Below are 25250 nucleotides of genomic sequence, written 5' to 3'. Positions count from 1 at the left end.
GCAGAATTTTACCTGACAACGGCAATGAACCTCAATCCTGATTGGGTTTTCTTTGTGGGTTTTTTCACCAAGGGGGCTCTCAAGCTTCCTCTGATCATGATCAGATACATTGTGCCTTTGATGGCTGGTTTGATCCCACACAGTTATCAATCCCGGCAATAATTTCACTGTATTTGTTCAGTTGATACACACAGAATCTCAAACTGAATCGTGTTTTATTGTCATCACATATATATATATATATATATATATATACACACAAACACACACACACATATATATATATATATACACACACAAACACACACACATATATATATATACATATATATATACATATATATATATATATATATATATATATATATATATATATATATTCAGCCCCCCTCGCGTCCCCTGACGAGCCGCCACTGCTGGGGGCCACAATGACTCCACGAGCTTAATTCATGCGCACGGGTCTCGCGCAAAAGGAAATCGCGCGTGCACGCGCAAACCCGCCACTCACACAGAGGGGGTGGGGGGAGTTGAGGGCACAAAAGCAGAGTGGCCCCGCCCTCCCTGTGACACCCGCGGCCCTCTCATTGGCTCGCCATTGTTCGGGCGGAGCGCTGCGAAACAGCAGCTGCGGGCAGGGAGAGCGGGCGCCGTGTCTCGCCGGAGACGGTCGCTGCGTCGGTTCATCGCGGGGAAAACAACCGTCGAACACGCGTCGCGCGGTTCACCCTCTGAGAGATTCTTTCTTTTCTTTTCTTTTCTTTTTTTTTACTTGCACCTTTAGACAGCAGCAAGAATTCTGCATGCAAAACATTCTCTCTCTTTTTTCCTTCCGTTTTTTTACGCATGGATGGAGAGGCGCAGGTAGACGGACACGGGCGCCGCTGAAGGGACACTTCGCGTGAAGTTTCGGAGGGGTGAGTTCAAGCGAGGCCCACAGTGCGACTCTGTGAGGGCGGAATACGGCCGATGGCCGGTCCGACGGGCCGGTGTGTGCGCACCGGAGGTGTGAGGACCGTGTGGGGCAGTAGGTTAGTGGATCAGGGCGATGCGTGGACTGATTCCGTCGAGGATGCGACGGAGTGGAGGAGAAAACCCGCAAACAATAACACCAACAAGTTCCTTTTAAAGTGGAGTTTGCGTGTGATGAATCTGTCTGTAAACACGAGGGTCATCTTGTGGTTGGTTTCCCTGAAAAAAATCGCTGGGGTTGAGCTCAAAAAACAAAAAAAACAACCAAAAAAAACCTGTTAAAATTATAGAGCTGTCATAATATTTGCAACCTATTCAACACGAGGTGCGTTTGATTATAGTCTGTGTGTCAGTGGAGTCCGTCTGACAGATGATGAGCTGTGTGAGTCATGTCTGCCGCTGAAGTCAGTTCTGTGTGTTTGCAGGAGACACGTGATACAAGTTTGAATGGGGGAACGTGTTATTGTGAAGCCTGTGTGCGTTCGTGCGTGCGTGCGTGTGTGTGTGTGTGTCCGTCCTGATATGCACAGACATGCACTGTTGATGCTGCATGAGACATGCGAGAGAACCAGGTCAGTGATTTTAAAAATGCCCCTGCAGGTTTGCAGGGGGTCAAAGGGCACCAGGCCTTTTTGTCATGTATTGTGCAGTGATCGCACCTACACACTGTGGATGTGCCAGCTGAACCACAGCAGATAAACACAGCAGCAGCAGCAGCAGCAGCAGCATGACTGAAATAAAGGAGTCATGTGAATTGAGCAGCCTCCATCCTTTGTCAAGAGATATCTCCAGTTGTTATCAGCTTCCGACCTGCCAGATGGTCTGCAAATAACTGTTGTTGTTGTTGTTGCTGCTTTCTGGCCTTTAGAAAAGTGATGATTCAAAAATTCAAAAGCTGCCAGACTGTGCTGACCGTTATCTTTTAAGCTGCATGTACTCCAAGTTGATCAAAAAAACAACCCGGTTTCCCCGGCGATCGAGGCCCTCGCTACTCCGCCAATTCCAGTGCACTTGGAAATGAAAAAAAAACAACAAATAAATATGCAGCTTGCGGCGAAGGCTTTCCTCCCGGTCGCTCATGCTGTTTCTGAGGGGAGGAGGGGGCAGGGGGGGGGGGGGGGGGGGGGGGGCAGTTTTCATTCAGGGCAAAAATGCGCCAGCCTGGCTTTGATATGGTTAAGTGGAAGTGCTTTGCGTCGCTGCCAGCCTGTTTGGGCCATGGCTAAGCCGTTTGAAGGGGGCCGGAGACGAGGGGGGTAGTGTCCTTTTTGTGCCAAGCCGAGATGGGCTGCGGGGATGTAAGACCAGCGTCTGTTCCCAGACTCTCACACAACAAGCTCCCCGTCACCTGCTCTCTACTTTACCCCCGGACCGGCTTTTCATTCCCCGGCATCTGCTCCCTCAGTCTTTTTTTCCCCTTCTCCCTCCTTCGTTTCTCTCTCCCACTTTCAATTTCTCTGTCTCAAACAAGACAGACACATGCACGCACGCACGCACGCACGCACGCACTCATTTCCTCCCCTTTCTCTCCAAAGTCTCATTACAGGAATTGTGACTGTGTGGTTTGGAGGAAATTCAGATGCGCTCTCGTTCTGTTGGGTTTTCCCCCACTTTTCCCACTCCTAAAACACAACACTTGCAATGCTGTCGTGAAGTGGATGTGATTTTGAATTAATGTCAGCAGCATCGTCTTTTGAGTGGTGTAACCTTCATCAATTATTCTGTTGATTAAGCGTTTTCTCTTTGAGCTCGGTTTTTCCGGAGTCGAGAATAAGGAGAACCAAACCAAAATGTATTCAGTTGACTATCATATGAGACAAAGAAACGCACCAAATCTTCAAACTTGAGAAGCTGGAGTAGGAGAAAGTTTGGCATTTTTACTTGGAAAAAAGATAATCACACTGATCACATTAAAGCAGCCTGTGATTTATCAGGAGACGTCAAAACATCCTACTGGAGATGATAATCAGGACAGAAACTGCTGCCGCTCAGTTTCAAACCCGTGACAACAATATTAACAAGCATCTCAATATCCAGTGGGTCATATGACTTTAACGTTGCAACCTATTTTAACAGAAAATCTAATATTTCTTCAGAGTTGACCAACTATTATTCAAACACATTTGAGAAGGTTAAAAAAGGAATAATTTAATCATGAACATTGTTTGACTTTTAGTTTTATAGACACGCTTCAGCGGCATCGACCAAGGGATGGCAATGTTGGTTAAGTCGGTTCACCACCTGTCCAGACTGAAGAGTAACTCAACAATTTCAATTTGGCCAATAATTTGCAACCAATTATGACCAAATAAGTGTAAAACCATTGACATAATTCAACAGAAGCAGATTATGAAGGAGGCCGTATAAACGACCAACAAAAGATGGAGAAATATGACCTGGAATTGCCTTGTGTTGGTAGCCGTGAGAAGGACTTAGGCGGTTTTAAAGTCTATTGACGTCTCACACATGAGCACTTGACCTTTTCCTTTCCTCAGGAACACCCACTTGCAGCTGTCAGGAATATTGCTGGCGTGTGTGTGTGTGTGTGTGAGCTCGTTGCATGCGTGTTCATATGTTTTTCCATCTTTATATATGTGTGGTTTCGAGTGGGGGGGTTGTCGGCCTTGCATTCTTACAGGAGGAGTGCCTCCTCAACGTTTTCACAGCTGATAGTTATTTCATAAGGCGTGTAGGCTGCTGAAATTTGAAGTGCTCTCTGCTGGGATGGGCAGAGAAGCGATTTCAGTCGGAGGCTTTTTGCTGCTCTTGATGCTCTGTCGGAGTTCAACGATAAAGATGACTTGAATAATAAAGTCAAGTCCTCTGCTGAGTTTCCATGATCCAGACTTCCAAATTTAACTCGACCCTCGGTCTGCGTCTGGGAAGCTGCTTTGATACCACCAATAACTGGCAAGAGGTTGATCCAGTTCTGGTTCTTTGATGAAACTTTAATGTTCCCTTGGGTCCCTTGGGAAATTGGGTCATTCTGTTCACAGATATGGAAGACGGTTGTTTTTAAAGGCCTGTCACAGTGCATACAAAGTGGTTTTTATTTTAGAAACAGCTACTTTTCTCAACTTTTTCACACCTCTCGAGCTTGTAAAAAGTTATTTTCGGTCAAAGCGATGGGTCACATGCAGAGTTATCAGCGACAAATCATGTAGATTGTGGTGTATTCAGAGTAAGGGGCCTCGCCGTCTGCTCCGAGTCGGAGGTTATCAGGCCTCAAGATGAGGGTCTGGCCTTATCCGCCTGTCTCAGCATGTCCTACCCCACAGTCACCGCTTCCCCAGGCGTGGGTGGGAGGTGTTTTTAATGTTTGTTGGGGATTTCTGGTGTTAAGAAGGTGGGCTGTGGCTGTTATACTGGGGTTAAGTGGAATGTGGAGGGAGGGGCAGAAGAAGGGAGGGTTGACTTGGGACAGTGAGACGACCAGCTGGAAGAATGGAGGTGGGAGATGGTAATCTCTGGTGGAGGGGGAGAGAAGAGGGAATATTAACCAACCACTTTGGTCCAGACTGAGATCTCTCAACAGTGGATCACCGGGAAATTTGTTCAGACATTCATGGACTCCAAGGGGATGAATCTCTTTGATTTTTCATGTATGCGCCCCCCACGAGCCATGTCGAGAAACATAACACGGCTGGTCTCCAGGTGGGTGTTGCTGCTTTACCACAATCCAAGGCCCAGACAGCGGCTACGTGTGAGAGAGGAGGGTGTACGTAGAGGCCACTGCCAGTTATAGCTCACGATAGACACTATATCCAAACAACGCACACAGAAAAACACAACGACATGCTTGTGTCAAGTTGAGAATAAGTGTGTTTATGGGTTTTTTCTGCCCGGCAGCATGAGTAAGAAGCAGTGATGTATGAAAACTGATAACCAGAACAGTTATGTGCTGATTATGGATCTGCAGCGGGGTCGCTCTGTGTGAGTAAAAAGGTTGCAGGTCTACTCTTGGATTTTCCATCTTTATTATTTTACTCCCCCCTCTTCCTCCCTTCTTCCATTCTCCTCTGGTTCTTCCTCCAGTCTCCTCCCATCTGTCCAGCCCCCTCCACCGCTTCCTCTACTCTCCTCCATAGATACAGATGGAGAATTTATGGCAGGGGGTTTGAACCCATCCTCACCCCTCCTCCCGTTGTCTCCGAGCAGATCAGCATTCTTGGTGTGTGTGTGTGTGTGTGTGTGTGTGTGTGTGTGTGTGTGTGTGTGTGTGTGTGTGTGTGTGTGTGTGTGTGTGTGTGTGTGTGTGTGTGTGTGTGTGTGTGTGTGTGTGTGTGTGTGTGTGTGTGTGTGTGTGTGTGTGTGTTGCCCATTAATCCTCTGCTCTGAGGGGACACACATGCATGGAACATGCTCTACTATTTTCGTCATGTGCGACACATGATGTTGGACATACTGAGACACACACACACACATGCACACACACATGCACACCTCTGGTTGGGGCAGCTGGGGGCTGGGGCAGCTGGGGGCTGTGACAGCGTTGCATTCCCCATAAGCGTTTTAGGATCCTAATCTGATAATCTGTCTGTTTCGGTATTTGCTCCCTCAGCAGGGTCCGGCAGCTGGAAGGGACACTATTGGTTCACGTCTGTTTGTCATGATGACATCGTTTATTTGTTTACCAGCAAGAGGACAACATGCACATCTCAATTCTGATGTGTGACACATCGAGTACCAGCAGTCCTGACAGTTTTTGGTAGATATTGGTAAAAATATGTACATGTGCTGTCCAAATCTTTGGACTCTTCTTTCCGTCTTCTGCGTTTGTGCAAACTTTTTTTTTTTTTTTTTCTCAGAGGAGACTTTTTGTACCAGCTTTTTTATATTTCTGTCAAAAAGTCGACTGTTTTTGTTTTTGTTTGAATGGGTGTTCCCATTACCCGGCTGCCTCGGGGTGGCTGTGACACGCAGCTGTGTGATGACGGATGAAGTGAGGAGGGAGGGAGGGAGGGAATGACACCGCTTTCTTGTCCTGAGGCAAATCGTTGTGAGGATGACTGTTCACGCTTTGAACAGCAACAAAATACGTCCTTGAAGGTTGCCGCTGCCAAGTGTGATGAATATGTTTTTGGGTACCATCATCATAACCCAAAATACCGCAGTTGTAGCTATAGAAATCCAGTGGATGAAGTTCCTTCTAAATTGATCAGTCAAGTCACTCCACTTCCTCTCCCCTGCCTACCTCTATCTTATAGAAACTGACAAGCAATTCACAAAAATAGTGGGAAATGATTTCCACCTGTGTATGTGAAAAGCAGTGTGGGCAGAGAGGTTGGGTCTGCCAGGGGCACAATAGATGACGGACGGTGCATCACAGCGTCTGTATTACTGCTTATCTATAGCATCGTCCACACGTGTACACACTGGCCTGTTTTCTCTGACGGTGTCAAACACCTTTGTGTCTGTCACAGTCGCTGTTAGAGTCTGTTTCCTTGTGTCGTTTCCCATCACGAGTCTCCGCTGAGCTACACCAACTTGCAAAATCGAAATAATTGAGCGTCGGAAATGTCCCCACGTCTGCGTGCAACTCTGGTTCATACTTAAATTTTCCAGTCCAACGCCTCACAAGTTCACATCTTCTCGGTGGCCCCCCGCTCCCTGCTGAGTCTTTGCTTATCTTGATAATCTCCACAGTTGGTTGAAATATTTAACTGTGAAACTACAGTTCAGGGAGGAAAGGAAAACTTGTGCCCTGCAGTAAATTTCTCATCCAGGGAGAGGTCATTTCAGGAACACCTGCAAGCGGCATTTTTTTGTCATTTTCATTTGAGAACAAATATATTCAGCCTTTCTCTTCTGCTGTCATTTATCTTTTTGTTCAGCTGCTCGGAAAATTGTTGCCATTCCTTTGTGAACAGTGTGGAAATGGTTTAGTCAAAGCTGGAGGAGGAATTACTTCTGTTTGTAAATTACACCCGCGGTGTTCAAAGCATTGCTGTTGCGTGAGTGTTCAATTATGGATGTGCAATGAAATGAATATAACCAGAAGGCATTCAAAAGAGAATCAGACACTGACAATAGGTGCAGCCGGTACTACATTTATTTGACTGCTGTCATAATAAAAATTGGTTTCCTGAAATATGGTCATTGAGTGCAGTTCTTCATACACGTTGTGCCCTTTAAACCTATTGAATCTCTCAAATCTGGCCCCAGTCTTTCCGATGGCTGGCAAAAATTCACACGTAGCTATACAAGACTGCGAGCGTGTATTATCACAGTGGCTGCAATCAGTGAAAAGAATGTTGTCTTTTCCTGCTAAAAACAACAGATGGAGCTGAAATAACCAGCGTAATCCTTTTGTGCGCTCACCGCATTCCAGCGCCGCAGCATAGGTGGTCACTTTCCGAGGAGCACATCATGGGCACATCAAAAGAGGTGGAGCAAGTGGGGAACCGGCTCTCGCGCTGACCCAAATGCAGAGAGTACGAACACGCCAGTCAGACATGAATAAGAGAAATACGCATGGCTCACTATGAGGAGAAAATATTTTTTAAACAAAACAAGGAATGGGGGGCGGGAGTCACTGATGGGAAAAAATCCAACCCCGAGGTTGTCGGCGAGGTTTTTTGCACGTTGAGCCATTTGTTTTCGTGTATGTTGGTGTAACTTAGACAAATGTGACATTGTATGAACATTACTGGTGCAGCTATAGGAGATGTTGATTTTCATGCTCTCACTGTGCCGGCTATGTCACTCACCTGCATGCAGACAGCTGTATAAAAGTAGTCGGCACTAGTTCTCTTCGGGACAACAATTGTAGCACAAAGGAAAATGTTGTAAATGAATTAAAACTATAACTTTGCATGAGGCCGAAGTTCGTGTTTCAATGTCCTCTCTTCCGCACTTGTGACCCCAGCCAGCTGTGCTGTCACGGGGTCTTGGAGTACACAATGATTTTCCGTGGATGTTAAAGGGAAACATCGTAGATTTCATACATCAAACTACTAGATAAATAAACCACGACATATGTAAAAGTGTATGAGGCACTTTTTGGTTCCACCAGACGAGGATTAAAAATGTTTAAAGTTAAATTTAGAGAAATCTTCACAAGCCAGTAGTCGGAGTAAACAAGGATGTGAATGTGCAGCATCAGACTTGCTGATGATGATGTAGTCATGCCTTTAGCGTTTAATGACTTTGTTGTTAGTGTGTGTGGACTCCAAGTCAGCAAGGGAGACATCATGTGCTTCTGGTTTAAGCCCCCGCCTCTCTTCGCCGCAGCTGCTTTCCTACTGTACCGCCTTGAAAATGTATAAAAAGTCATGAAAAATATCCTTTGAGGGCCATTAATCTGGGTGGTGCATTTACTGCTGCGTCTCACAGTTCTCACGAGTGATTACACGCTGCTCTCCACTGTCGAAAGATGTCAGCGGCAGCTGTCTGAGTGTAGCGTCGGTCCGGACACGCCTCGGTTCATCTGGTCATCCGCACATTTAAATGCCGCTCCGTACCCTGGCCTTAATTTTTTCCTGCGTGCTCTGCCTCACGAGGATACTGATGACCTATAATTAGAACAGAGTGGCTTTAAGTGCACGAACGTGTAACGATGTGTGAGGAAATCGGAACACAGTGGGGTGCGGAGAGCAGTCGCTGCCTTTGAACAAAATGTCACTGTAGGTGTGGAGATGTGACCTTTGGTTCTTGTTAGTGGCTCAAACGATGGACCTTAATTGAAATGAAGTCGGATTATATTAGGCCAACACTGGCCTTACAAAACCTCTAAAACCCTCATCAGGTATATTTCTGCAGCTTTTCTCAACTTTCATGTGATGGAGCTGGCACTGGCCTCCCCTCACGCACGCACGCACGCACGCACGCACACGCACGCACACACACACACACACACACAGGCACACACACAGCAGACTTTGTCCGATTCCCATGCCTTGGCACTCGCACCACACACCCAGTTTCCTACCTATCTTGTGATAAACAGTTTAAATACATCAGATGACTGAATTTTGATCATCTGATTCTGCTTTTGGTTTTCCTTTTTTATTTTTTAAACACACCATGGCAGGATATGACAGATCAGGAGGATCTGATTATCTGGGTCAGTATGTCGGGCAACGTCATTATTTTCGGTCACAGATAAACGGGGAGCTCAGTCAAGCAAACGAAAACAATTGTTTTAATCTGTAATGCCGAGACAATTGTATCTTATAAAACACAGGGCTGACTACTACTCATTATTCACTATTGATGTGGAAATACTTCTAGCTTAAAAGAATAGTTTAATGTTCTAGTAAATGAATGAATTTGCCGTCTTGTGCAGAGTTCGAGCGATAGCCCTCTCACTTAAATTAGTGAGAAATATGGCAGGTGGCGTCAGCTTCATATTTACTGTACAGATATGAAATCGGTTTAAATATTCTCAAAGCAAATTCGAGGATGTTCGAATAAATTGAACTACTTGTGTTAAGGGATGTTCTTTTCCTGCTCAGCAAACTGTCACATCCTCCTGTGGACCGTACGTTTGCTGTTGTTGGGATAAAAGAATTAACCCAGTTCCTTTTTCTAAACAAACATCAAATCTGTGTCCAACTTTAAACTGTTGTAGATCTGTTTCTGGTCACACAGGCTGAGTGTTCTAAATGTGTCATCAGTCCCTTTGTCTTTGCCGCATGTCGGGCTGTTGTGTTTTTGTCCAACGTTTGTGCTCCTTCAGGAATTTTCGACGACTGTAAAGAGGCATTGTTCACATCCGTGGCGATGACTGTTGACCGAGCCTGTGACTCCTTTTGTACCTGAGGTATTCCTCAGTGCATGCCAGCATCACGCCGGACGTGTTGACATTTCTGTACTGCCCGTTGTTTGCTTTTGTGTGTTTTGTCTGCGTGTTGGGATTCCTGGAACCGCGACCTTGTAACTCTTCCATTCGTCACGTCAGGTGACGCGAGTTGGCGCTGACTTTAGCCATAACAGGGTCTCTGTTCTCAACTTCAAAGCTTCTGAATTCCTGACTTTCACCGGGTCGTGTTATTTACTACAACTTCCTCTTACTACCTGGTTACCAGAGGGGAATTATCTTACACTTGTGAAGGCTGGTGAGCTTAGGTTAAAATATGTCCAGGGCTCAATTTCGTGTTTTGTGTAGGAATTTAACAGAGACTTTGTTTGAGGATCTGGTTCAATTAATAAACCTTAATCCACCTCACAGATTTATTTTTAGCCAAGCAAGCTATAAACACGATACTGATGTACTAATACCTTTTTTAAGATGATGTGGCTTTAATGTTAGTGTACACGGCTACTACGGACCGACATTCGCTTGTTGCACTTCTGGCCATCTGATGAATGGTCAGCTGCTTTCAGGAGGGGCTGTACGTAAATGTCCGCAAATGTTCCTCCAGAACTTTTCCTGCCGGTCACCTTGTAAAATTTCTGGAAAATAATCTGAGTGTGACCATGTGAGAATACAGCAGGAAAATCTGTGGGAGATTCGCAGCTGGTGTGTAGGTTCCGTACGCAGGAGGCCGCGCTCGTCTGAAATGTGCAGGAAATGTTCCTCCTGTTGTAAACACGTCGGACTCGGACAAGCTCCTGCTGCGTCTTTTACATGTGAACGGCAAACATGTACTCCTGAAGATGTCCGTTCCAAATTTTCCAGAGATTTGTTTCCGGGGTTCATGTCTGAAAACCGCTTTAGTCAAATCTAATCTCTCCTTCGAGCTGCGTTTTGGTAATAAGTGCTCTGATTCGTTCACCAGCTTGTTAGTTGGATAGTTCAGATAGTGTGATTTTGCAGCTTCATCAATAAAAACAGATGCGGCCGATAATGACGCAGGTTAAAAGTGATCCAGAGCAGGAGAGTCGTGGGCCTGAGAACCAGCGCAGTGAACTGGGAAGACACAGTATCGGGTGGTCATTCACTGCGGATTCATCAGAGCACCTTACATGTGGAGTAATTTGATCCATTGTAAATATAAGAATATTGATTAAAGCAGTTTTAATTGCCAGGCTCACATATAATGAATATGTTCATTCATCTCAATCTTTCTGAAGGTTCAGTCCATTTTCTGTTTCAAGGTTTTGCCTGCAGTCAAAACTGAACCATTGCTGTTGTTGCAGGTGTTTCATCACCACCTCATAAGGTGATATTGACATTTTTCTGTTGTGCACTGTCGTCCTCGAACACTTTCCTCCATGCCTTTTAGCGTCTTTGAGAGGCCTCTTAGCGAAAATGAATAAGCACTCGCTCCTCAGGAGGAACTGGCACTTTTCCCCTGAGCTGTTGATAACGAGGCTCTCTGTTCCTGAAGCCATTTAGACTTGTGAAAGTAAATGGCCACATACTGAATTCAGTTAAAAAGCAATATAATGATATTTCTTCTGTATTGTTATCGTATATCTGCATTTTTTTTAATAGACTATTCTGGGATTATGTTGGAATATTTCCAATGTATTTCAATCTTAATTTGTTCCTTCTGACGGAATATGTGAGGGAACATTTTCATTTGCATACAGTAGTTTCTTTATTAACATGATGTATGCACCACAGCTGTTTGACTGGGGTCGAGACATTTGTGAGGTTCATAACAAGCTGCTGTGCTCACGCAACTCAACCAAGCTCTCGGTCCGTCAGTCGCTCGCTCTTGTTTTCTGTTCTGAACAGGATTACGGCGAAAACAAAAAGACTGAAAGAGGCAATATGGTATGTTTTGGCTGAGGGATCAGAGAGTTTTAGCCCAGTTCGGAGCTGCCCGAGCAGCTATGATCATCACCGGACCAGTTCACACAAGCATGCGGACACAAAGCGTGTATTGCATGAGGGATAACTGAGAAGCTTTCAGACACGCTCTTGCAACCTGCAGGGTGTGATGGAACATGTTCCTCTATTTCCAGTTCATATGTAGACGCTATCATCACCATAATCTCTTGGATTTGTTCTGCTCCAACAGAAAGCCTCACTGTTTGTGTCTTGTAACCAGATGACTGCATCTCTTCCTGCACTTTCTCCTGTTGTGCATACTGCAGAAGCTCTCATCATCTTGAGCCTGCTTTATTCTTTAATTTGTTCCTATTTTTACCTGCATCTCCTGTCACGTTAAATACAAAGTGACACAAGTAAAAAGCTTAAGGACGCTTTTTGTGAAGTTGCGGACACATTTTTTTAAAGCGAAAGATCTAAGTGCAAAAACTTTAGCAAATGACGGATTGGTGCTTTTAAAGCACCGGCCCGGTAACACGAGGGCGCGTGTCCTACTTCTGGCAGTTGGCTCATAACCGTTGTTTTACGTAACACACTTACTTGTCTGCTGTTGCCATGGTGAGGCTAATTTATACAGGCATTAAGAATTAGGCTCCTGGTGTTAACATGCACTGTGGGCTGACACTGGATTTTACACATAAGTGCAAGCGCACACACACAAACAAAACACACACACTCACTCAAAGGATTATTCAAGAGTTAATTTGGTCTGTGCGGTGTGTGTGTGTGGGGTGGGCTGGCTGGCGGACACCGTGAGTGTGTGTTTGCAACCCCATTGAGTTTGGGCGAGACTCCTTTATGAAAGAGGGGAGTGAAGTTGGCACAATGGTCAAAGTGTTTTGTGCAGGGACATTAAACTGCAGATGAGAACCTCGCAAACATTTATATGATTCTTGTTGTGAAGAAATCAGAGATGCTGCTTGTTTACATAACTTGTCTCCTCCTTTATGATTGATTTAAACTTGGCAAAGAAAATCAACAGGAGCCAATATAGCCTGTTACATGGATTTACCTCATCAGTGCTCGTCATAGGAAAAGAAATTGGCAGGCAACAGCCGATTGTCTATAGCTACCTCATGTTTTACAATCAATAGGCATTTGTATGAAAGAGAAATGAGAGAGCGAAAGTAAGGATGAGAGTGTTGTGAATAAACCAAACAACAGAAGGAAAAGAATAAGAAAGTGAGTCACACTGAAGAAAGAAGTATTTGATGAGCATAAAAGGAAAATGACGCAATGATGTGGCAATAAATAGGCAACACATGTCATTGTGAGATAAATTCCTCTTGGAATGTATCAATTTGTTCAAACAAAATATTTTTCAAACATCGTCGTCACATTTAATATGTGAAACACAGGTATTGACTTTTTCTTTAGCCCAGGAGAGAAGAGACGAGATCATTATCTTTTAGTAAAGTGCCACATTTATCCAGCAGTGGATGAGTGAGTGCCTGAAAATGGATGTAGGACGAACACTGAGTGAATTTGCGTGCACGGTCTCCACCTCACAGTCAGTATTCGAGTTTTGTGAGTACGACGCTTAACTCCGAGGTAAATACCATTTCTACACCTACTCTCTGATGACAGTAAGCTGTACTAGTGTTATTCCCTGGGCGTCTTCATCATGGGCAGAACTTGCTGCTGTTACCGTTTGGGAACATCGAGTTATTGGAGGGACAGCTTATACCGTATACCGTTGTGTGAGAAGAAGTGTCCGCATCTTCTCGTTTATTTCTCCTCATTTTGCTTCAACTAAATCTTCAGGCCATGGGCGAGAGACGGTGTCCTTCTCCAGTGAACATTAGGTAACACAATGTACCATCGTTTCCCTCCCACTGGTCCTTTTTTAGAAGAGTGAGTCAGAAAGTCAGAGAGAGGAACCAGGCGAGGCAGGAAACTGTGCTCTTGAACGTCCAGAGACTGAAATGGACTTAAAGTGCTTCACAGCATTGGAACAAATTGCGGCTCTCCTGATCTTTAGCCTGCTGCCAGCCACGAATAGGCCGATGTGTTAATGCAATATTTGTAATTTTGTTGTATTTCAGCAGAATCATACATTTATATGACCATTATTTATCATATTGACTGTTTTTGTTTACAGTCCTCAACATGTTCACTCGCTTGCAGTAAATTTTCCGGGCACTTTTCCTTTTTTTTTGTTCTCACTTGAGCTTACTTGGATGTTTTTTGCAGACATATTAATAGGGTGTTGGCAGGAAAAGCTCCAGAAAATTATCCAGAGCAACGTTTGCGGACATTTGCTTTTTCACATCTGGAAAATTTCTGGACCTAAGCTTCTTTTCTGACATGCACTCATTAGAAATAAGACATGTACCTATACACCACATCCACCAGTGTACTGACACACCCGGCACACTCGCATCACAGCAAGATGAGTAGTAAACGACTGAGTCACTCACGACGACACTCAGCTGGTGCCATGTTGCCCTTTAAAGCTGCATTCACAATTTTTTTTTTGTTTTCTTTTGTACTTGGGAAAAGCAAAGCAAGATTTGCACTTTCTTTTCTTCCTCAAATTGATTGGGCTGTAAAAGTTGTTACATTTACACAACATTAGTAGTATTTTTGAGTCATGCATCCGGCTATTTGATGGATAAAGATTTCTTGTTCACTTTTATTTGAGTGCTGCTGACTCCCGAGGGAAACATCATCTGGCTCTTTAGCCGCTCAAAGCAGTAAATTCAACACTTAGTTTTTGTGGGCATTGTTTCGCTGTGTGCTGCAGTCTGTGATCTGAAGACGAGGTTGACTTTTCAGGCCCGAAAACCAAAACAATGAGCTAAAAGAGTCTACAAAGGGGGAAACTGCAGAGTTGAGTGATTCTCTCTGGGTTTCAACAGTTTTTACCTCACCCATAGTAACTTAATCCACTGTAAAAATGAATTTGCTAAACTTTAATATTATTGTGAGAATGATTTTAAACATAAACCTTAAAATGTAAATCTTCTTATATATTGTCTCACATATAAAACAAGTCTGTAGAATCAAACAAGATATATATTCTTGTGTATCTCTGAGTCACAGCTATCAGGGTCCTCGGTGTAAAGAGAGATAGTTGCTATTAATAGCCTGAACAGTATCAGTCTCACTGGTCCATTGTCCCCCACATTGCAGAACATGGATCTAGTCTTTCCTCGGGTCCCCTGTCGGGTCTTTGTGATGCTTTTGTCTGCCACAGCAACCGAAGGGAAAGGATATCAGGTCGCTGGTTCAATCACTTGTACTGTGTTATGTCTGTGTGTGTGCTTGGATTCATATGACGACATGAGCGCGACCTCGCCCCCCCACACAGAGGTAGTCTGTCCTCAGGAGACAGGAAGATGGATGGACTTGCAAAAAAACACATAGGGCCTCACAAACTGAATGACACTTGTCACTTTGTCTAGGAAATGCTGTGAGATGTTGCAACTCGTTTGTGTGAAGAGGAGAAGCAGACGCACAGAAAAGCTAAATACTGAGGCTTTTCAGGCTGATTTCCCCTTCTTATAAGCAAACTTGTCTCCCCTGTCTCTACTCATTACCTCTGAACTTGGCTGACGTGTGTGGTTGTATTTGGTGACCAATGAAACACATGTTCAGTATTTAAAAGGTTGTACTGCTGGAACTTTTGCCAAAGGCCCTGGAACCATTTCTAGCTCTCAGGAACCTTAACCTGGGTGTCCTTGTAGATGAGTCTTTGCTCCAGGATGATACTTTCTGGAGGCCGAGGAACTTTCAGGCCAGAAGAAAAGCTAGAGGACGAATGTGCAGATGAACTAGACTCCGAAATTACAAAAACACTTGATAGATTGTCTACATAGAGACAAATGCAAAGAACAACACATTGACTCTTTTGTTGTTTCCTTGTGTGTAAAGATTTTGTTTTACATTAACTGACAAGTTTGCCTGATCTACACTGTTCTTCAGATTGTATTTGTCTCCACGGGCATTAGTGCAATGGCAGAGGCCTGAGTTACACTTTCCATATCTGCGTGAACACAATGGTCGGCACGACCTTAAATCTCGCCATCAGATAGTTGTACCCTCCAATTCGTTGTGTTCTGTGTGGCCACAAGCTACGAGAGCATCAACTGCGCTCCAAGCAGGTTAGAAAGAAGTTTAATTGAAACTACACGAACAGAACTTAGCCGAAGAGAGAAATGAGAAAAAAGTGTTTCGCCTTACTTTGTCTTTTGGATGCACTAATCAGATTTTGAATACCTGAAACGCAAAGTATCCGTCTGTGCCTTTTTTCCCCAAATGTAAAATCTGTGCGTCTCGATGGGCGGAATAATTTGAGTTTCCTTTTTATTGAAGGCAGCATGAAGCCAGAGATTCCCACGGCACTAATGATACACTTGTACTATGATCTGGACAAAATCATATCATGATGGTCCGACCTGAGAGTGAGTCATCTCAGTGGACTCGTCCCTCCCGGCACTTGACCTCTTTTAAATCCTTATCTGAAAGCTGTAGATGGACATTTCTGTGTCTATTTTCAATTTGTTTCCTCCAGTGCTCGCGTGAGTCACTTTACATCTCCAGCTTCAAAAAAAAGGTTGAAATCTGATGGGTTGCTGTTGCTAAGTATGCACTGTGATAAAATATGTCATTGGTAGCTTTTCTGGTATTGATTGCATGTCAAATTAGATGTCCAAAAGGCAAAATATTGCTTATATAGATTATTATGCTTGTGACACATCTCTGGCTTTAGAAGTCATCATGTTTTGTGACTCTTGCCCGCAGAAGGAAAATAAGGAAACAGTAACGGTATAGGTATGTTTGAGAGGTGACGGATGGGCCAGAGGAGTCAAGACATGTTAGCACAGGCTCTGAATGCTGCTCGTCCACATCGCATATGGAAAGCATCAGCAACAGCACCTACTTAGTGTTACATTGCACAATGCTCGATGTTCTCCGGTTACCCTCTGTGTTGACGTGGTCTGCTTTCGGTGTTAAATGAGTTCATATGGTGCTTTGTTGGGCTCATGGTGTATTACTGATCCGGATCTTGTTGTCCTAATACTATCAATGTATATAACAAATTCATGTTTTTTGTTATTCTCCAGGGGTGTCTTCCCACGTCCCAGAGATCATGGCGGCCGGCACCCACTCCCCCGGTGGGCCCAATGGCATAATCCGGAGTCAGTCCTTCGCTGGCTTCAGCACGCTGCAAGAACGCCGCTCGCGGTAAGCAGACATCTTGAAGGCTCTTTTAATCTGCGGTCAACTGATGCTGCACGTCTCTGCAATCACAACATAGATCAGAGTGTGAGTGAGGGAAACTGTGCAGCAAAGTGATTTTCCAAAGTATCATAACCTCAGCAACAGTATTTATTTTGAGGTGACGCCCCCTGCACCTCACTCCTGGGAGAATTAATTGATGCTGCTGTGAACTAAGTGAAGTCATATGCAAGACTGTTTCTTTAGTTTGTTTGTTTGTTTGATTCGCTGTGTACAATATGATGATCAGATGCTTTTGTGGTGTAATCAGCTGATCTGTAAGGCTAAGAAAACGTCTTTGTTCTTCAATAACTTGTGACTTGACTTCAGATAACATGTGAAATCCTCTGAGGTAAAAGCATTAACCATGGTAAGTTCATTGTCATCCATTCTCTGCTTTCATAATGGCTGGTGAATCAATCCACTCTTTCAGTACAGAGTCTTTCAATTACAGATTTTCCCTTCCCTACCGTCAAGTCTCAAAGAAGTCCCACGATACCTTTATCTGCGTGTGACTTATTTAGCTGTTTGCCCTTCGTACACAATCCCCTGATTCAATAACCTGGAGCCGACCTTCAGGACGTTCAGAGAGCACCCGCAAGTCTTATGATCCAGTGAAGGAATTGATCTCTGCTGCTTCGCCCCACAGCAAGCTCAGTTTCCTGATCGTCATTTTAACCCATAGCCGCGAGTCACTTGCGAGAAGTTAGAGGTTGATAAAGTTCCTCATCTGTGACGCCTCTCACTACATCATCACAAGACAAAGCCGCCTCACATTCGCCTCCTGGAGATATCCCGTAAGATCTCACACTGCCGCCTGACGGCGCCTGGTTCTCGTCGGCAGCCCTGGTCCTGCTGCGAGAACCTATTTCAAGAGACTGTTGCCCTCTTTACTCACTGCTCAGACTGGATGGTGTAATTGGTTGGAATGACTCGGGTGAGGGGGCGACTGACAGCGACTGACAGAGTTACCATTCTGATAATGAGCGAGGTGGAACGCTACAGAGATAGGGCTTCTGAGGCCACTCGAGTGTGTGTGTGTGTGTGTGTGTGTTGCTGTGTTTATGTGTTACTGAGCTCAGCTCAGACTCTCCAAGTGTTTACCCATGTGCATGTTTCATGTGCATTTCCGCATGCATGCATGCATACTGCAAAATTTTGTAGTTTGTGTTCAAGGGTGCAAATCTACAATTATAAGTCAGTATGGAATTGTGTCACCATGTATGCATGTGTGTGTGTGTGTGTGTGTGTGCTTCTGTGCGTGTCACTGCCAAGAAACCCTACTGCACCACAGCTTGCGTGACCCCAAGGCTACGCGCCGCTCTCATTCAGCGTTGCCCTACATTCGCGGCAGCTTAGCTTCACTTGTGCTGCTGGCATGCGGCAAGACGTGCCACGTTCCAACTTGTCGAGCGCTGGAATTGGTTGTGGCCACGTCCCTGAGATGGCTCCGGGATTGTTTCATTAAGTCTATAGGGCAATGTAATTTGTCAGCTAAATCTGAAATGGTTTTAAAAGCAGAAATGTGCATGAGCGGGTAAGATGATTGTCTCCTAAAATAGTGAGTGATGTGAAGAGAGAAAGCCTGGTGAGGGGTCTATCCTGTAGAGAAAGTCTACGGCTCAAAGATTATGTTGAAAACATTAATGGAGTTCTCAGTCAAAAGTTGCCGGAGTCTTTGAAACATTTAAGTGATTCATCAAGAAAAAAAAAGCCAAACACGATCCTGATTTCAGCAACTTATAGGTGAAGAAGGGTCGTTTCTATTTACATGATCATTTTTGCTCTGTTGGTCAGTCGAAACAAGTGCTATATTGATTTCACCTCCGGCCATGAGAAACTTCCGTCACTGTTTTTGACTAATCAGCTGATCTAAAAAAACAATTAGGCGGCGAGTCGATAATGGAAATGCAGGGTCCCTGTTTGGGCAACAAAAATCATGATGTTGAGAAATGGCAATTACATCAGGTTTGCACATTTGTAGAGATATGATTAGTCAGTTAATCAATTAGTTGATCAACTAATCCTTTCCCTTGATGCCCTCAGTCAACAATGCCACATTTGATGGTACCCCATTCTCAGATGTGAGATCATTGTAAATTGAATATGAGCACGTTTAACATGACGTCACCTTGTGCTTTGAGTAGTTTTCAGCTGAAAACGTAATGAAGAGATTAATTAATAATAAAACAATTTATCAGTTGCAGTCCTACACTTTTGTACATGCATGACAACGCTGTCGCTGCCTCTGTATGAACTGTATTTAACTCAGCCTCCTCCCTTGAGTCAGTCACACTGCTGGAGGACTGTGGGGAAGAGACCGGACAACATTCGAATGTCATTTATTGCTGGGAGAGTTATTGTCTCACTGTGCGCTTGTAAGTTCACTCCAGCGGAATATGGCAGCCTTCTACAGGTCAAACACAGAATATGTCTGTGCGTGTGGGGGGAGGGTGGCACATGTTTGTATGTGGTTGCAGATGTGCGTGCACACGTGTGCTTTAGCACAGCCCTGCGACTGATGAGCTTCACCGCTGAAGTTATGCTTTGAATGCTAAAACTGTCAGTCCTGTATGACAAAAATAGTAAAGCACAATGTGTTAAAAGTCATTGCACAGCAGACTGAAAATCATCCTGCTCACTGGACCAAAAAAACCAAAAGAATCACGCCCTTTGCGGAACATCCCTCACCCTCACTGTTCTTCATGTGTTTGTGCAGGTGCAACTCCTTCATGGGGAACTCTGCAGTGCAGAAGAAGCCCCAGTCCAAGCCCAAGAAGCCTCACCTGTCAGGACACAAGGGAGGCAGCAGCTCCAGAGACCCGCAGCCCAAAAGACTGGAGGAGGTTTACACCGCACTCAGACAAGGCCTGGAGTGAGTCACGCATATGCTGATGCGCACTCACACTGTGTACACACGCCCCTCAATTTATTAACTGTATAGACTCATTATTTCCTTTAACGTGAGCAAGAGTATCTGTGAGTAAACTGTCAGTGCATACAAGCTAATAATTAGTTTCCTTAATGTACATCAACAGCCCGTCTTCTGCTCCATATATTTACATAACTTCATACACTATTATAAGTTTATTTCTACTGCTGTTATATTATTGTTATTATTAAAATTGTCCAAGTGAGCCCATGTGAGAATACTGCAGGAAAATATCCGGAAGATTCACAACTATAGCGAGTGGGAGTGTTGTTGACTATGTTGAATATATTCCAACATGTTACTGATGAAACAATGAAATGATTAATCAAGAAAACAATTGGCAGATCAATCATTATACAATGGATTTGTATTAGAACCTGATTGTTTTTTTGTGTCTCTCCCGTAGTGAGTATCTGGAAGTTCATCAAACAGAGCTGGACAAACTCATGTCTCTGATGAAGGACATGAAGAGGAACTCTCGCCTGGTGAGAAACTACAGCACATTCATATACGTTTTCAACATTTGTTCAAGGCTTTTCACGTCTTACTTGTATTTCTGAGCTCCAGATTGGAGCTCAGGGGTTTTCACAACAAAACTGTTAAATTACACTCTGATATGAAAAGTTTTCACTGTACACTCATCTCAAGAGGCCACAGGACAACATGGTCAGTGACAGAAATTCACACATGGCAGACACAGTTTGATTTGCTACAATTTGCTACACACACACGCACACACACACACACACACAGTCACTGAGTGTTTAATAGGATCTTTTCTGGATGTCAAACAACTCTTGTCTGCTTTGCATTACTTATGCACCGTGTTCTATGCTGTTCTCCTGTACCAAGCGTGTAATTGTGTGTGTGTGTGTGTGTGTGTGTGTGTGTGTGTGTGTGTGTGTGTGTGTGTGTGTGTGTGTGTGTGTGTGTGTGTGTGTGTGTGTGTGTGTGTGTGTGTGTGTGTGTGTGTGTGTGTGTGTGTGTGTGTGTGTGTGTGTTTTCTCTCCAGGGAGTGCTGTACGATCTTGACAAGGTGAGTTGATGGAGGGGAGGATCTACTGTATAAACCACTGACTTTGGTATGTGTTGGGGAATCTTTGATGTAAAAGAAAAAGAGTTGAAAGGAGGGAGAAAAAACAGCTGAAGGCAGAATAAAGGAGGGAGGAGGGAAGTGAAGTGAGGGGCTGAAGGGATTGAGTAATAAAGTAGGAAAAATTGATCAAAGAGGGTGAAGTAGTTGATGGGCTGGTATTGCAAACTGTGCCTCATTACATCCTATGGTATGGACAAAACAAATCATTATTTTTACATCTGTAATGCATATGTAGACACGTTCCCATGAGCAGCAGTAAATCTTGTGCTGTGTCCTTCTTTTTGCAGCAAATCAAAACCATTGAGCGGTACATGAGACGTCTGGAGTTTCACATGAGCAAGGTAAACACTGGTGTGTGTGTGATGACAGAATATTTTTCAGGACTGTTGTGTTTTTTTGTTTTTTTGGTCTCTATGCCAGATAAACTGTCTGGGCTCAGCACTGAGTCTGCAGTCTGATTTGTGTCCTGTGTGCGCTGTTGAGGATGTTTCATCTCAATAGCTTCTTTCACAAAGCCTCTCCACATCTCTGGCATTCACACGGCCACTCAAGAACCACAGCGCTGGTGCATATTTGATTTGATAGTTTCACATTTTGAGAAATACGATGGGAGAGTTGAATGAGGATATTGACCCCTGTATCTATACGGCAAATATGAAGCTTCAGCCAGCTGGGGGTTCACTTTGATTTGCATTAATTGGAATGCAGGTGAAAAGCAGATGTGTCCCAGTTCAGGTATGCGGTCTGTGCAGTCGACGAAGGCAGGTGGTCTTTGTCAGGCCGTGTAGACCACGAAGGCCTAACCGAAAGGAGACAGTCTGGTCCACTGCAGATTTTCCTTTTTGCTGTCGTCAACGTGTTCCGCCCTCACCGCTGTCGCCTAGCAAGGAAGCTGCAAAGTATCCAGAGTATGAGAAAGTTCGTCACCAGTGCGAAATGAATCCTGGGATAGGTTGGGCTGGGAAGGATACACCCCTGGATCCTTTGAAGCACCTATCCCCAAATTTTGAACTATTCATTTAATCTCTCCTTCTGATAAACAATGCGTCGTTATTTGCCCGCTTAAGTTTTGCAGTAATGTACCACACATTGGCCTTTTCAATTTAGCTTCAGGAGCGATTTTTGCTCCCAGGTTAGACTGATGTTCCTGTTCTTCTCAAGGTTCATGTGTTGATGTAGTAGGGCCGATTCCACTAGGTTGAGGCAAAAACATCCCCACCAGGTAGAGAAACTTCTTCCCCATGTCGTCCTTTGTAGTCTTTTCTAGGTTGCCAGTTGGGGAACTTAATCCCCCGCAAGGATGCAAGGCTGTGTGACTTCTCCTCCACATCCCCTTTTTCAAGTCCGGTAATGGCCAACCCTCGCTGTGCGTCAACTCTGGACGTGACAGCAGGCAATCAGAACACACATGCCCAAACAACAGTGCAGCTCCAAGGGTAACCATGGTTACCCTAGATGGAGCCTTTGAACTCCTGAAGAGCTTTGGGGAGACATCTACTGGGTGATGTTAACCCATTATGTTCACATACATCTTGACAGACTAAAACCTTGAGATGTTCAAAAAACAAACACGTACACAATATGACAGAAGACAAAGAGATGGTCCTTGGAAACATTTGTGGCTAACAAGCGTCTCTGAAGGGTTTGATGGCAACGGTGAATCTGGGTCAGGGCAGTTACTAGGCTACAGTGAGATGCAATTAATATGGTCCTTAAAGACGAAAAGGAGGAGAGGAAGTGATGGAGGGAACATTGAGTGAAGGTCTGATGAGTCACTTTTTAAATTGGTGAGGTCGTCTCTATCTGCGAGAGAGAAAAAAACACCCAGATTCATCACAGGATGCTTTCTCTTTAACATCCAACACGATTCTGAGGCTCCTCAGTTCGTTGCGTCTCTGTTCAAAAATAGATTTGAATGCACTTGTTAATATTTGAAATAGTGCAGCAGTGACTGATTTATCCTGCCAGTGAGGTAAAAAGCCTCAAAAGTCAAAGCACAACTAAAAAGTTAAATCTAGAACCTGCTGTGTTCTTTCATTCTAAATATACACCAGCGCTCCTTTGCTAAACCTTCATCTTCATTGACTGCGTGCATGTTCTTTATACTAGGGATAAAATGGTTCTAAAAATGATCTTATCTTTGATTGGATTGAGAATTGACATCACAACTACTGATTATTGTTCTTTGGATCTGTGTTGTAGTTTTATCCCAGGAGTTTCTGTGCACAAAGGCTTGCAATCTAGTATATATCCCTACTTTTAGATTCAGTATCAGGTTTTGTCAAATTGAAGAAAAAACATATTTTAAGTAAATTGTGATTTAAGCATGAACTCAAATAGGGCAGAGGAAATGCAAGCTGGATTCATGACAAAAACTTATACCGCTGCCAAGTGCACTGGCAACCCTTGATGCCACGTAAACAATTATTTCCTTTTACACACACACACACACACACACAAACACACGCACACACACATACATAGTCGTGCAGAGGACAGGTCCATTTCCAACCTCAGCAGATAGATATCAAGTGAGTGTCCAGCTAAGAGCATTCATCTACCACAAAAGCACTGAGGTCAGGAAATGAACACACACAAAGATGCTGTAGCACTTACAGTGAATTGCTAATCCATCTATTAGGGTGTTTTAATAATGCATGTGCTGGTTCTTCATGTATCAGTCTCTACAGAATTATCCGCAGTTATCAGTTGCTTTCAGACAGTTAAGTTTACTGTATATCTTTCAGTTATGTGGCATGTTTTGTTGAACAAGGGATCCTGTCAAGATTGACAAATTCGCAGATTTTTTAAACCTCCAAATATCTACATCTGTCTCAAAAACCCAATTTCAGGTTGGTTTATGTGAGCATTGTAAGGCTTTCAGCAGACTTATTGTGGCCCTGCCAGATCAGAAGAACAAGGCAAAGGGAAGTACATTATGTGCGGTGTGCTAACCAGCCTTTGTAAGGGGAAGAAGGAGCCCTCATCACCTGTATATTTCTGTGGCGAGCACTTCAGAGATAAATAGCTGCTGCCACATTTAGGAAATGGGCAACAATGAACCCCTGTGTGCAGGACACACGATATGGGAATGAATGGGTGTAAAATGAACGTTAGATGATCAGTCAAATATTTGTCATTTCACTAAGAATATATCACTGTCCTAAATGTAATTTGTGCATCAGTAATTTGGTGTGAAGGCAGCATGTACCACTTCACCGCATCTCAGAACAGGACGGCAAAAAAATATCCTCACAATTAATCAATCAGCAGCTATGAGATGACGTTTAGTGTTTCAGCAGCTGTGAGTTACAGCAAGTGTGTGTACTTTTATCATGTTTGTGCTCAGGCCTGCGCACGTCTCTTTGTGCTAGGCAGCTGCCGTGGGGGAAGACTTAACACTCATCCATCAGCATGGTGTGTGTGTGTGCGTGTGTGCGTGCATGCATGTGCGTTTGGGACTCACATCTGCCTGCTCTTTTGTTCATGTTTCTGGTGTTTCTGGTGTCCAAGCCATAATTGGCACACAGAAGAACCAGGTGGCACCATATAACCCATATGATATCCTGCATGGGATAGGGTCTTCAGTGTGTGGGTGGGTGTGTGCTTGTGTTGGCTACCAGTATCAGCAGGGCATCATTAAAGAGACAAGCGACAAGAGATTGAAAGTGAGAAGACAGGCTGCCAGACGTATCCTCTTCCCCCAAAAGAGAGAAATCCTGTGTGTGTGTGTGTGTGTGTGTGTGTGTGTGTGTGTGTGTGTGTGTGTGTGTGTGTGTGTGTGTGTGTGTGTGTGTGTGTGTGTGTGTGTGTGTGTGTGTGTGTGTGTGTGTGTGTGTGTGTGTGTGTGTGTGTGTGTGTGTGTGTGTGTGTGTGTGTGCCATGAGATGATTGTGAATACTTTGCATGTGATTATTTTTTATTACAGGGCTTTTTTTTGCTTTCCTCTCCCCTTGAATGCTAATCTTGACACACACACACACACACACACACACACGCCCACAAATCCCCGGAGAGGGGCTTGTGTGTTTGATGCTGTTTGATGTGGCCCGCCTGTTTTAATCTACTTATAATCACTCACCCCCTGGCAGAAAGTGTGTGCGTGTGTGTGTGAGTGTGTGTTATCCTATGGTTCAGGATAATGGTCATATCTTAAGAGGATTCCTGCCATATCCTAAAGATCCTCCACTCATATTTAAAATCCCACAGTTTAAAGCCAGATGTACAGTTGAAACAGAGACAATCCTTTAAAACTCCCAGTAATTTTTTAATAAAAACCACCTCACTGTCAAATCACAAAGTGTTAT

General features: G+C 44.2%; 1 protein-coding gene across 3 annotated transcripts in view; it reads left to right on the top strand.

Annotated features, from left to right (window-relative positions):
- The window catches only part of ripor2 (RHO family interacting cell polarization regulator 2), a 54740-nt gene that overhangs the window by 15849 nt on the left and 13641 nt on the right, over positions 1-25250 (top strand). For 2 of the 3 annotated variants that reach the window (XM_035621367.2, XM_035621366.2), the window contains exons 2-6: positions 16762-16882; positions 19635-19790; positions 20254-20332; positions 20860-20883; positions 21231-21284. In XM_035621367.2, the coding sequence (XP_035477260.1) occupies positions 16762-16882; positions 19635-19790; positions 20254-20332; positions 20860-20883; positions 21231-21284 (434 nt within the window). Of the gene's footprint in view, positions 1-411; positions 915-16761; positions 16883-19634; positions 19791-20253; positions 20333-20859; positions 20884-21230; positions 21285-25250 lie in introns of those variants that run through there. The other variant, XM_035621368.2, reaches the window with a different exon arrangement.

The sequence above is a fragment of the Scophthalmus maximus genome, chromosome 22 (assembly GCF_022379125.1).
Source record: "Scophthalmus maximus strain ysfricsl-2021 chromosome 22, ASM2237912v1, whole genome shotgun sequence".
Taxonomy (NCBI): Eukaryota; Metazoa; Chordata; class Actinopteri; order Pleuronectiformes; family Scophthalmidae; genus Scophthalmus; species Scophthalmus maximus.
Note: the sequence above shows the minus strand (reverse complement) of the source record. Positions and strands in the feature narration are given on the sequence as shown.